At 35.7% G+C, this 14,781-nt stretch overlaps 1 protein-coding gene across 1 annotated transcript in view; it reads left to right on the top strand.

The window, feature by feature from the left end:
- Nucleotides 1–14,781, top strand: part of LRP1B (LDL receptor related protein 1B) — a 1,885,740-nt gene that overhangs the window by 1,581,414 nt on the left and 289,545 nt on the right. The window contains exons 45-48 of the mRNA XM_082465229.1: nt 1,178–1,370; nt 1,995–2,120; nt 5,899–6,027; nt 8,202–8,321. Of these exons, the coding sequence (XP_082321355.1) occupies nt 1,178–1,370; nt 1,995–2,120; nt 5,899–6,027; nt 8,202–8,321 (568 nt within the window). The remainder of the gene's footprint in view (nt 1–1,177; nt 1,371–1,994; nt 2,121–5,898; nt 6,028–8,201; nt 8,322–14,781) is intronic.

Here is a 14,781-nt window from a genome sequence, read left to right as displayed (position 1 = left end):
AACAGTTAAGCTACATGGAATGAGTTTGATCCTTTCAGGATTTGCTGTTAAGGTTTGAGAGACTGAAGTAGAACAGAGTTTACGGTTAATTATTCCCCGCTGCTGAGCCAAGACCCTTCCAAGTACTCTACTCAGAGTCCCATGAATTAGAAAGATTTTAAGTCTGGTTGACATTAGCAAGTGTGATTCTTGGACCCACGTAAATTTTGGAAACTCTTCTCTCTAATCCTTTTGCGTGACTCTTTCACCAGATTGCAGTAACTCTCTCACATACATAGGCATGTGCTTAAAACTCCAGAAGGACCCTGTGCAGATATCCAGAGTCCTCTCTCTGTTGCCTTCTCCTCTCCAACACTCTGCCTTGTGAGAGCTAACCATATTACCCTCCCGTAACTCTCAGATATATCCACTCAGAGAGTTCCCTGGACTCTGTTGGGTTTCTTTGCACTGTGTTGCTACCTGGAATCTGTCTCAGGCTATAAACTGTGGAGGTTATGGGACTCAGGTGGTTTATTTCCTGTTACTCAGGAATCACTGTCCTTCCTTACCTGATATCCAATGTGTTGAAAAGCCTCCTTTTATATATATATAAATATATATATATATATATATTTTTTAGTTGTTTTATTGAGAAGGAAAATCTGTACCCTTTTACTTCATCTTGGTCTGAGTGAACCTTTTTGGTCTTTGCTTTTAAACTTTTATTGCCAATACATGTATATCTGGTTAACTTATTCATGTTGTAAGCTTCCTAAAGGAATAACCTGGATCAGTTGAACTATATATTCTGTATATAGTTCTGAGAGCTTAGTGAGTGTTTACTGTATATCTAAAGATTTCTTAATAATGATAAATAAATGTTTAGTACTAATAGTCTCATATTGTTGTCATGATAATTTTGGTTTATAATGCTAAAAAGACACAACTGCTTAAACAAACTGAATGATTATTAAATAGAAATATACTGCAAAATATTAAGTAAACATTGCAAAAGCTAAGGATGGTTAAGACATTTAAAATGAACTATAAACACATTATGATAGTACATTTAGTGAAATGTATTTTTATCTGATTATTTCAATAATCAGAAATAATCTTAATCTCTCTTTTTTCTTTTGAGCAAAAATAGATGTGGATATCTTCGTTTAAAAAAATATGATATTTTGCTTTATTCCAGGTGATTGTCAAATCTGGGCCAGGGACTTTTCTCAGTTTGGCTGTGTATGACAATTATATCTTCTGGTCAGACTGGGGAAGAAGAGCTATCCTGCGTTCCAACAAGTACACGGGAGGAGATACAAAAATTCTTCGTTCTGATATTCCACATCAACCAATGGGTATCATAGCTGTTGCCAATGACACCAATAGCTGTAAGTTACAATATTTATTTGTAAGTTACAAATATATTTCTCAATTATATAATCTCTCAAAAAACGTATTTATGTTTTTAAGTAATAGTTGGATTTTGTTTTCTTACTGTTTCTGGGGCTAGTGTTCAGGCTTTGACTATCTAATATATTGAAATTATCTGAAAGTTTTATGGAAAATTTTGTAGTTCTTAATTTATCACCAGAGGAACAATCATTTTTAATTATTTGCTTCTGGATTTCTATTTCATACTTACTCCTCGTATTTTTGAACATTCAAATCATTTCCAAGAAAATAATACTTGTTGATAAACAAGCTTTGCATCTGGCCTTAAATTTTTTTTAATCACTGGAATACCTACAGAATTGCAGTCTGCAGTATGCATGTGGTTTCTAGAGGTAATAGTGCATTTAATGACAAATATGTTAGAAAATGTAGAGATTTGTTACATATTTTTAATGTTCTTATCTTTTGGAATATTTAGATTTGTTTCAAAATCCCAAATCTTCCTTGTTCATGAGATATTTTTGAGAGATTGAGGCTGTCTAACAGTTTACTGTTAATCTATATTAACATAGACTAGGAATTCAATATAAAATATCACCAGTAAAACCTGTTCATTGCAGGTGAACTTTCTCCATGTGCGTTACTGAATGGAGGTTGCCATGACCTGTGCCTTTTAACTCCTAACGGAAGAGTGAACTGTTCCTGCAGGGGGGATCGAATATTGCTGAATGACAACAGATGTGTGAGTAAGTAAAGAGGATTGAAATGTGATATAACTGCTCAAAATGGCACACATGGACCTTGAAATTGTTTGAGTATATTTATGAAGTTGTACTCTCTTCCAGTATTAGAGGCCTGGTTGTCTTGTCTCTCCATTCTAAAAAGAACTCAGTTTACCATGCTACCTATAGCACCATGTGATAGGTAATGATAACCCAAACAGTGAAAAATGTTATGTCCCCCTGATTCTGGGCTGGAAGGTGTTGGATTAGCTAGAGAAATACCTGCAAGCAATGATCATCTGAAAACTCGTGTTTATGATTTTGAGGATTCAGTCAATAGCGAAATTAATTAAAGCTGAAATAAAGCAGTGTACAGGCAGTAGCTTAGTAGCTTTGTAGTAAACCCATTCACAGTCCATCAGACTATGTAAATGAGAAAGAATGGCTCACACAGCTTATTTGTAATCATTTCCAAACTGTTAATTAAAAATGTAACATTGCAGCCTCGCATGATGTTTATATCTCCCAAAGGCATTACAATCTTTAATTAGTACCATTACAGTAAATACTTATTAACAGCTAAGTTTCCAAAACTGTTTCCACTATAAATAAGGGTCCAAGTGTTCCAATACTGCCATGAAAAATTAGCCAGCAACATAAAAAGAGTTAATTTCTCTTTAATATTAAGACTATTCATGAGTAAGAAAGATGGGAGAAAAGCATCTTGGAAAATTGGAAATTGGTGAACTCACTCTTAGGATGTGTCAATTTTTGACATTTTGTTTTTCTCCTCATCTCATATATTTCATCTTAGAAAATCAATAAAGCTGGATATATCTACATTATAAAAATAAGTATCATAAGCTGTAAGTATTTTTCATCTTTAGTCTTCTTTTGGTCTTTATATACCAAGAGGATGTTCTCTTTTGCCTGTTCTTTATTTTAATATGAGCACTTTGTCATCGTTTTCTTTACTTTGAAAACTACTGCACATAATGCAAGAACATATACGTATTTTCTCACTTTGCAAATTGGTACCAAACCCAAAAGGGCATCTCTTAGCAAAAGAAGTAAAAGACTTTTATTTAAGAATATGCCAAAGAAAACAAAGGAACGATGTAATTGGTCAGAAGATAGCAAATTTCAATAATTCGGGCCACAAATTCCCATATTTCTTCATCACCTAACACTTCCCTGAATTGCTCACGCAATTGCTTAAACTCTCTCTTTCAGTTTGCCTTTGTGGTTTCCTCTGTAATGGTCTGGATCTGATGCTATCTGTAAGCCTGGAGTTTTAGCCATGCATTAGAATCACTCATGTTTCTTTCACAGGTCACTACAGGCCAGTAGTAAACCAATGCCTTTACTCAGAACAGCAAGGCTTGTTTGTATACAGAGGATGCCTGTCATTGCTGAAAAATAGATTAGCTACATTTGTCCCTACTAATCCACCTGCTTCTCACTACTGATGAGAGGGAATGACTCAGACAGAAAACTATAGTTTGAAACAAGCATAGTTGTATTCACATAGAACTGTAGAGTGATATTGGATTCCTCAGAGCTGACAAATCTTTACAGAAGTATCTTGTATCCACTGTGCATTCATATTGAAATCCTGTGGTCCAGCAGAGAGATTGAAAAGTAACTCTTGGCTTCTTCTTGTCAAATCCATCTTTAGGAAATGAGGATGTTTCTGGCATGTCTGTGTCGACCTCTGAATTAGTTCACCCAGAGCAGTTTATGAATGTTAATGGCAGCATTACAGGGGTGAAGGACCATTTACTAACACCTACCTGAGGGCAAAGGAAGGAAAAACCATTTGTTGTCATAACTCTTGACAAAAAGATTAGGCAATTCCATTTTACACAACATTGCTAACCTTATTAAAACCCATAACAGAAATAAGAATAGCAAATATAATTAGATGAAGCAATTACCTTGTAAGAGAATTGAGGATAGCTGAACCACATTTTTTGCTTCTAGAAAGAGGCAGAAAATACTCAGTACTATTTCTTCAAATGAACATACCTAAGCAAGAATTGTGCCCATACAATGTTTGTTTTTTCATGATAAACCATATTTATCATGAATAATTTTCATTTTTTCCTTAAAGGCACAATGATTATAAAAGCAAAATACGATATTTGCCATCATAACAATTAGCTTTCACTGGAAATGAGAAATTAAACAGAATACGTTTAAAATAGACAAAATAAGTTAGGAATTCTAATGGACTCTCAGTAAATGGATGAATTTTGTTCAGTTCATGATCTAAGGTGATTGTGTGCAGTAATGTCAGCACTCTTCTTAAAGACAATAATTCTTTAAAGTTAATGATATTTTTAGATTCTTAATTCCTTGTTGCTTCCTCTAAAATGGCATTCTACCTTAGCTACTGACCAGTGAAGTTTAGACTGCACCAAGAAAAATAAAATTACCTTTAGAGAGGGATGCTATCATTTAAAGAGTTAAATTATAAATCTTTAATAGGTAGATAAGATAGATATTCCAGTAAAATGAGTTAAATTCTAGGATAATAAAGAAATAAAACACTGGAAACTTCAAACAGTATTTGTGGCTGTTTAATTGATTATTCCTGAAATAAATCCTAAAAACTGATTGTAAATGATAAAATTAAGCTGTGTTACCTGCATTAGTAGAAATAAATGAATTCTAATTACCTCCAACATAATTAATATGACTGACTTTCACTGTACAATTTTTCAACAAGCAATGGAATGAGTACATGCAAGCGAATAGCACGTAATACAACCAAAACATTGCATCCCAAAAGTTTGCTAGTAAATCTATTATTTAAGAATAAAAATAAGTCTGTTTTCCCCAAGAGAGGTCTAAGACAAGGGTAACATACTGGCACTCCAGGGATGAAACCTAACTGTAGAAAAGCTTTTTGTCCTCATGGCTGTTGCCCGGTACTCACAAGTTGGGCAAACCACATAAAAACTCAGGCTTTTAATGTCTTATAAAAATCCTGACATTTAGAAGTGGGACAATATGGCAGTGGTCCCCTGGAGCCCATAAGCATCTGGTGCACATGCTTTCCAGTTTATCATTGTCCTCCACCAGCACTTCCTACAGATTCCCATGCATTTCAAGGAGTAGGTACTGATCATGGGTAGCAGGAAGAGAGGGTCTGCTCCCTGGTACTTCTCACCATGGATAGAGCAAGAGGCTAATGAAAGTAATTTCAGCAATTCCAGTACTTCTGATTGATAGAAACCGCTACAGAGATTTCTTCAGCAGGTAGTTGGGGAGGAAGACCAGTTGGAGGTGAGATTTGAGATGAATAAATTCAAGCATTCAAAGATAAGAACTCTATATACTGGAAAATTTCAATGTAGTGAAGAATATATGAGATTTCAAAAAGAAAATACAAAAACACTCTCAGTATGTACAGAGCTTATTTAACTGGCTCTTTTTAAAAATTTATTTTTAACATACACTGTTAAGCAAGATTCATAAATATAGTCCCCCAGATTTAAACCCCTCCTTCTCTCCACACATGTACAGTCACCAAATAATTAACAAAGTACACAAACAGGCATAAAAGAAAAATAAAGTCAGGTAATTCCCAAAAATTTGCAAAGGAAGGTTGAAGACAACACAATAAAAAGTGTCCCTCTTAATTTTTTTGTAAAGAAATGCCATAAACCACTGTCCTTTATTAATTTTATATTTAGATAAATTTTAGTTTATTTTTATAATTAAGATTAAGGGAAACAATTGTTATGACATCAAAAATGTTTGTTATTGTATAAAACGTTGGCTTTTTTCCTTTCAGCTAAAAATTCTTCCTGCAATATTTATTCAGAGTTTGAGTGTGGAAATGGAGAATGTATTGATTACCAGCTCACCTGTGACGGCATTCCTCATTGTAAGGATAAATCAGATGAAAAACTGCTCTACTGTGGTGAGTTTCCAATGTATGATTTACTCATTTCAGAATGTAATTCTTTTTATAGTTTTTGGTGTGATTGTCTCCATTTGGTTTATGTGTATGATTTCCTTAATGCCTCTCATTAGCATGTAGATCTAAGGCAAATGATTTGGCTTTGTTCTTATTCAAATGGGGCACCATATTTCCTACCCAAAACACATGATATTCATTGAAGAATTTCCTCATGGTTTTCCATGCGTGAAGTATAAATTTAAATACAGCAGGAGCCTGTCTTTTGAGCTGCTTCATTATTCATCATTAGCAAAATGTGTTAGGCTTACATTCCTAAAAATATGTCAGAAATATCAGTTATTGGGTAGATATTGCAGGTTTACTCTGCAGCAAAAGTCACCATCAGTCAATAGCATGTTGTTGTGTTGATATCAAAGTCTTATTCATTCTATTTTTGCCTCCAGGATTGTCCCAGAGCTAGTGTCCTTAGGTACAAAGGCTGATTGCTTTAGCCATGGTCCCCATTAAGTATAGAATTCCACCATCTGTGCCTCTGTAGGTGACACCAAGTGGTAGTCAACCTTTCCTTCTCCCTTGGAAGTAGAGACTGGCTTTTGGACCCTAGTAAGCAACTGTTATTTGCCCTCACTGCAACAATATTTTTCCTGAAAGTCTGTGTCTATGCAATCATTAATAGTTATTGTAGAATTGATCCAGATTATTTCTAAATTAGTCTGATTTATTTTTGTGCTGTAATACAATAGTACTGGTATTATATGCTCTGCAGAATTTAGGAATCTATATCTGGAATTGCTATATTTGGCTTCTATTTTTCTCCTTTGTTTTCTTATATTAGAGAAAGTTAAAACAAGAGGAGGATGGATTTTGGGAAATTTATGTCACTCTTTTACATTGCAGAATAAACACCCTTGGTTAAAATGACAGTCAAATGTAATTTGTCCATAATTTGTATGTAACTGAACTCTTAGGGAATTTACCTCAAATGACATGTTTGCTTGAGTCACCAGCTGTATCCTGTACACCATGAAAATATTAAAGCATATAAAAATGTAATAATAATCAACTTACAAATTCACATTATTATTAATTGGCTTGAGAATATATTTCACATTATTTTTATCTTCTTAGAAGTCAGGTAATATTTGTGTGAGAAGGGGTTAGCAAACTTTTTCTGTAAAAGGTCAGCTTGTATTATAGGTTTTGTGGGCCATATATACTCCTGTCACATATTCTATTTTTTTAACAATCCTTTAAAACTGTAAAAATCATTCTTAGCTTCAGAGCCATATAAAAACAGGCTGATAGGCTGCATTTGGCCTGCAGGCTATAGTTTGACAATCTCAGGTGTAGATTCCAGAGTTTAGAATCGCACTTGAGGTTAAATCTTTGTTCCCAAATGTACTAGTGTGTGACTAGCGTGAACAAGGGTACTGACTTCTCTATGTTTTAGTTTCTCACTACCAAGCAAATCTAGATGGGGTGATGGTTGGGAGCATTAAATAAACAAATGTACATTTACATATGCTCAATATAGAGCCTGGCACAAAATTACTTTTCAGTAAATGACAGCTATTATTATTGTGAGTGGTACCTTCTGCCCCAAATCAGAAAATGTCAGGAGACTCTCATTAAGGTAAATAGAATTCAGAGGCAATTATTATTCTGCTTAGAAAATTTGGATAGACATTTTAAGATGATTTCTAAGAGAAATTTATGGATAAGTAGGTGACTCTTGGATTCTCTGATTCAGGGATACATGTTTCGACACTTTTTTCCTTGTTTTAAAATCCTTGTGGGGTACAAAGGAGAGAGGGGATAGGTGTTGGTGTGTCTTAATTACGTTGGAGGTAGAGATTCATTTCTTCAGACTTGAGTATGTGATACATGTTTATTTCTACGCTAGCTTACAGAAATGCCAGAAACAATAATGTGAGTATAGTTTGACGAGGTCTCCGAGTATGAATCACTGAGGTTAAAACAGTCAGAAAGGTTTTTTACTGCATGAACTACTTGATAACGCACAGATATTCTAACCCAGAACTTGGATGCCACACAGCACTTGTTTTATAGATCCACAATCCGGTTATTGTGAATGAGATCTCGTCTGTGATCTTCTTTTTGTAAAAATAGTTCTATAAGCCCTCCAAGTATGTGTTTTTACTTTTCTGTGTAAGAAAACAGAAGCTGTCGAAGAGGTTTCAAGCCCTGCTACAATCGTCGTTGTGTTCCTCACAGCAAGTTATGTGATGGTGGAAACGACTGTGGAGACAACTCTGATGAATTAGACTGTAAAGGTAAACACATATTGTATCAGCCTCGGAATATTATCATGCCAAGTGTTTCCTAAACTCTTCCAAAGTGTGTTCCTGAGAGCACTATGGTTTCCTCCTTTTGATACATAACAACAATTAGCATCTATGGACCATACTTTGGTAAATGCTGTTGGAGGAGAGTTACTAGAGTCAACTGAAAAGTATGACTATATTTTCTGTTTCTATCTCTTTCTTTGCTCACTTCAAAATTCTTTCTCACCTTTTCAGTTCAACCACCCTATTTATGGGACATTTCTACCAGAATGTATAATACTGAATCTACTGCTCCAAAATGTTCCCCTTCATTCCTTAATTCTCTCTCCTACCCATGCTCTCATCATTTTCCTACTTATTGGACAGGAAACCTTGGTACTATCCTTGGTTCCTCCTTCCACCATGTTTTATCACCCACATGTCCAATCATCAACAAATCTTCCAATTCTTTGAGATATATTCCCCTTCAATCTACTTTGAGCCTGGATTAACAAAGTAGCCCTTTTATCGGTCTCCTTGTTTTTACTCTTTCCAGTAGATCTGAATCTTTAGTCATGCTAAAACAATTTAACATTTTACCATAGTAACTACTGTGACACATCAGCAACCAGACTACCTGGGATAGAACCCCAGCCCCACCACTAACTGCATGACTTTGGATAAGGTACTTAACCAACCCGTGGCTCAGTTTCCCAAACTGTAAGAAAAAAAGACAATAGTTAAAAAAGTATATCAGTATTAGAATAGAACTTGACATATAGTAAATGCTATGTAAACATTTACTTTTTTATCACTTCCCAGATAAAGCATCCCAATGTTTGCAGAATAAGTGACAAGTTTTTAGTCTGACATTTAAGGTCTCCTAAAACCTGGACCCAACAGATCTTTCCAAACCAATTTACCTTTAAAAATCTTTCCATCCATTGAAATACTTTATTGGAAAATTCATTAAAGACTGAGACAAAATATTTGTAAGTTCTATGTGTGCCCTCAAGTAGTTCAAACTCTAAGTGAAAGATAGTCATTTAAACAGGTGAAGATGAATATAAGGTGCTATGATTGCACTATTAAGAACACAGTTTTATTTTGTTTTTTTGGGCTTGGAAGTATCCTGAAAGGTTTCATAGACTAGATTAAATTTAAGCTGAGTCTTAAAGTATAAATAAGGTAGAATGATCAAAATAGAAGAGAATTTCAAGTAGAAGGACCAATAATGAAAACTGCAAGTAATTTGATATGGTTAGAGCCAGATTGCATATTGGGGAGTGGTGAAAAAAATGAGGCAAGTTAGAAGAAAGAACCAGGAAATGAAGATTATTTTTTGGTGCCATGTTAAAGAACATGACCTTTATCTTGCAGTCAACAGAAAGTTTAAAAAAAGGGGAAAAAAAAACCTATGATTTTTAGAATGAAAACTCTAATACTGAGATCAGAAGGACAAAACAGTAGCCTATTACAGCAGCCAAAGCTAAGAATAAAGAGGAGAGAGACAGATATAACAGCATTTTAAAAGGTAGCATAACAAGTCTTTTGTGGTAATAAACATGGAGGAAGCATGGGAATAGAGGAGATACGTGTGTGTGTGTGTGTGTGTCTGTGTGTGTGTGTGTGTGTGTGTGTGTGTGTGTTTTGTATGCTTTTAAAATATTATTTGTTTTCATTAATTTTTAAATTTATTTTTGTGTGCCTTTTGTTTGTGTGAGATGGGGATAAGATAATAAGAATAGTCCACATTCTGAGGTTGGAGCACCTGTAGACATTCAGATGGAACTGTTTGAAAGGTATATAGGTAAATATAGATCTGGAGCTCAGGTAGTAGGTTTAGACCAGAAGTATTGATTTAGCCTTTTGTTTGTGTGAGATGGGGATAAGATAATAAGAATAGTCCACATTCTGAGGTTGGAGCACCTGTAGACATTCAGATGGAACTGTTTGAAAGGTATATAGGTAAATATAGATCTGGAGCTCAGGTAGTAGGTTTAGACCAGAAGTATTGATTTTGGACTTCTTAAAGAGAGAGAGCTCAAAGGATGTATGGTGTAATAGTTGTTTTAAGGGAGTGCATCAGAATGACCTGTTCAAAATGAAAGATACTAATATAAAAAGGAAAAGTACACCACAGGACTAATAAAAAGAGCTTCACAAGAAATTATTTTTTCAAGAAAGGAGGAAAAGTTCGCGTTACAGAGAAGGCAAGAGGGCATGCATAGACTGGAGTGTCCACTGTAATTGGCAAATAGAAGATAATCTCTTGCTTGCCTTCAAGAGAGTCAGTTCAGTGCAATGGCAAGGAAAAGCCAGATCACATTGGATTGAAACAGAATATGAATGGTGAAAGAGTAAAGACAGTGAATACAGATTATTCTTTAAAAAGGTTAATGGTAAAGAAAAGATGTGTGAAGTACAGTTGTAACGAGAAGGCTATAAAAAGTTGAGGAAGAGGGCAGAATGTGTACAAATTATTTTGTAGCTGATAAAGGACTGAGAAGTTACTCTGCTGTCTTAGACTATATATGACCTTGGCTTGAGTAGCTTACTATCTAACACTTGAGTAGCTTACTATCTAAGTTGACACTGTAGTTTAGGAAGAGCCAAGTACATTTGAAAATTAAGTCAACTATTGTTTCATATTATTTATAAAATATTAAAAATGATAAAATGTAGTAAGATACGGGAGTAAGTAGAGGGAAATGGATAAGCATTTGGAAGAAGGGAGGAAAAGAAACTAGAAGTAGACCAGAAAATGGGTATGTTCTATTAGTTATTTGTAAGCAGGAAAGGAGAATATAATGAAAACTTTAAGCTAGGATAAAAATAAAAATATCAAGCTAGAATGTGAAGAAACTGAATAATAAATACAGAAAGTAGATTTTAAAACAAAATTCATAAAAAGAGCTACGGAAATGTAATCAGTTACTGTGGGTTTTCTTGGAAAACGGTTTTTTTGAAAAGCAGTAAATAAATTAGTGTGTTTGGGTTTATGAAATATAGTACCTAGTACATGGTATGTGTTTATTAAACTCTTATGTGGCTGGTTGAAGCCGTCAGTCTTCCAAAAGTGTAGATAGGTTTCATTCTGCCTACTGATATCAGTATCAGCTGCTGAATAACAATAAAATAACTCAAAATGTTATTTCCCCTTTTTTTAATCTAAACTCTCGATTTCTGTGTTATAACCATCTCAGCCATATAGTTGGGGACAGAACTACTCTGAGAATCAAGTTTCTGTCAAAACTTTTCTTTTGTGATAATAGTAAAGAGATCATGACAATTGGGTATCTTATGAAACAACAACAAAATCTTATGCCTTGAATTTCTTCCTAGCTAATGCAGTACATTTGAAACTGCAAATGCTCAAGCACACGCTATATTACATACTAAAAATTAATAAATTTGAGTAAATGGACTAGCTTCCTTAGGATAAACCAATGGGTAGCTTTTTAGGTGAAAGGTTACTTATTACACTTGCATCTTTTAGATTTGATTTTTCTCTCATATTAAGGTTGTTCACATGGTATCCTTGTAGGGCACATTTCATGCTATAGAGGAAAGACTTACGTGGGTCCTTTTTCCATAAGCCAGTTTCTTATAAAGCATTAATTCAGATGTGCGTCCGTCAAACACATGGACACTTACAGCACTTAAAAGATAATGAAGGAAAAGGAACATGAACAGGCTCAGGAAGAATGAAAAATGAATGATTTCTCCAAGCCTTTTCTTCCAGTCACTCCTTCTTTGTTTCTATAGTCAGTGCAACATAGGGATGCAGTGCTTTGTTGTATGTATATATGCACACACACACAAACCACGTGTTATTGTTGAATGTAAATAAAGTAAAATATAACACAATTTAAACAGTACACTAAAAATGTCAATAAATACAGAGAGATTTTGATAGGCTGTGGAGAGAGGCTATGGTGGAATCATCCGTAAATTATTTGAGGTACTATTACAGTTTTGTTTGTTTAATTTAGATGTTAATAGTAATTAACATTACTCTTTTTTAATGCCACAAGTCCAAGAATCTATTTACGGAGTGGAAATGGATATTGCAAGGAGTTATTTTTGGTTTCTTATCCTTTGGAAGCAAAGCAAAACCCCAAATCCTCATCAATCTTTTATTACTGCTGCTTTGTAGCAATTCCTTTCATGACTGAGAGCTTTAGATATCAAGCTAGCTGGTGAGGATCTAAGGAGTTGTTCAGAAAGTTTGTCATTCTGTATTCCTCTTCTGGTTGTGTCAGAGTTTGAGTGAATAGATTTGTAGAGAGTGCATAATATCCCTCCTTCGCTCCCTGTTGAGATGAATATACTCCCTTTGAGAAGCACATGAACTTCCTTGGGCCATCTGAACACCTTTAGGCGTACTGGAGAGCTAAGTACTTCTGAGGTGACCTAGAGGAGAGGAAACTGGTGAGTTTTTCTTTCTTTTTTTCCCAAATTCATAGCAAAACTTTGAAGATTCCACAAACAACAAGCTAAAGGAAAAGGATAAGCGTGCTTGCAGAGGAAATCATCATTCCTTCCGGGTTCGCATATCCTTAGAGCCTAAGCAGTGAATTCAATAAAAGATGTGGTTTGAAAGTAAACAGAAGAGATATGACAGCACATTTCATGTATTTTTTCCTTGTCACCTTCCCTTTGCTACAGGCTGGGTAGGAGAGTTGGAAAAGAAAATGTTGAGTTAGGTTATTTACAAGGAACATCCTAAGAACTAGGGAAAGACTAATCGATTTTATATCTTTCCTACCTGATTAAATATTTTAACTGATATGGAGAAAATAAGGTGGATTAAATAGGAAAATTAAGAAAGTATATGAGGGAAAGAATGGTTTTACTTTCTCTCTTGCTGCTACTTTTGAGCTACCATCCCTGTCAGATCTTCCTTTGTCGTATCTCGTTGCTATTCCTGGTGTGGCTGTGGTATATTTCCACTCACATTTTGTAGGTGTACTTTTTCCTTTGTACTATCTGGAGGGAAGAGTCTAGTATTTCCCACTCAGGTTACCTTTATTTGGACTACGTTATTTTCTGTTCTCTTTTTTTCAGGACTTTTAGCCTGAAGAAAAGTTGTCAGAAAGCTTTCATATTCACTTGGCAAATTAGAGATCCCATCAACTTTCTCCCTCAAGACCCACCCTAAGGGTGAAACACATTTCAATACTTGACTGACCAAAACAACATGAGAAAGGAACATGGTTGAGGGACTACAGAGGTAGAGGTTTTGGCAGAAGAAGCATTTGCTTACTTATGAAGTGACATTGTCACTGTTCCCATGGGTTTCTCCTGTTCCAGGACTCTCTTTCCTTGTCTACAAATGCTGGAGACATTAATCCCCACAACCACCTTGCTCCTGCTGCTTATGGAATTGTGCAACCACTTAATATGTCCAATTCCATTGCCGCTTATCACCATATTTAACCCTCTAGTGGTTCCCAAACTCTGTATCAAGTCATGGAATCTATAGAGATAGGATTAGGAGTACAGGGACAATCGGTTCCTATCTGCACATCTCACCCACTCTAATAGGCTGCCCTTGCCCTCCTCACCAAGATTCAGTAGCCTTATTTTTGTTCTCCTGACCCCCTACCTCATTTTTCCCCTTGCCTTTCTCTTAACTACTATTTCCTAACCACTCTTCTCAACTTTAAAGTTACAGTTTCTTTTCGTCTGGTTAGAGTTCCTCTGTTTCTTTTTTTATTCCTAGAATTCCATCCAAGACCGTTTTCTACTTGCTCCACATTTCCACTCTTCTTTTTTTTTTTTTTTATAAATTTATTTTATTTATTTATTTTTGGGTGTGTTGGGTCTTCGTTTCTGTGCAAGGGCTTTCTCCAGTTGCGGCGAGTGGGGGCCACTCTTCATCGCAGTGCGTGGGCCTCTCACTATCCCAGCCTCTCTTGTTGCAGAGCACAGGCTCCAGACGCGCAGGCTCAGTAGTTGTGGCTCACGGGCCCAGTCGCTCCGCGGCATGTGGGATCTTCCCAGACCAGGGCTCGAACCCGTGTCCCCTGCATTGGCAGGCAGACTCTCAACCACTACGCCACCAGGGCAGCCCCTCCACTCTTCTTATAAGCCATTCTTTACACTTACTTCCACCTGAGCCCCCAACACCATTTTTGAAACTCCATTACTGTGAAATCCCTGAACCTCCAGTCCTCTTAACAGTCTGACATGCCATCTCCATGTTCATGGAGTCATAATTTGCCTCTTCACTTTATCTGCCACCAATACCCACCCAGATGGACTCCCTGCCATGTACATAGATCCTCTATGGAAGTTTGGAGGGAGATGGAGATGGTGGAATGGGTTGTGATTGCCCCATTGCTTCAGAATTAAGATTTCTGGTATCCCAAACTCTAACTGCAAGTATTAGATAACGCACGTCAAGTAGCTTAGAGATAAATCTTTGTAGACTTGTTTAGGAATATTACCACTATCTAGAATA

Source organism: Balaenoptera physalus, assembly GCF_965194825.1.
Source record: "Balaenoptera physalus genome assembly, chromosome: 6".
Classification (NCBI taxonomy): Eukaryota; Metazoa; Chordata; class Mammalia; order Artiodactyla; family Balaenopteridae; genus Balaenoptera; species Balaenoptera physalus.
Note: the sequence above shows the minus strand (reverse complement) of the source record. Positions and strands in the feature narration are given on the sequence as shown.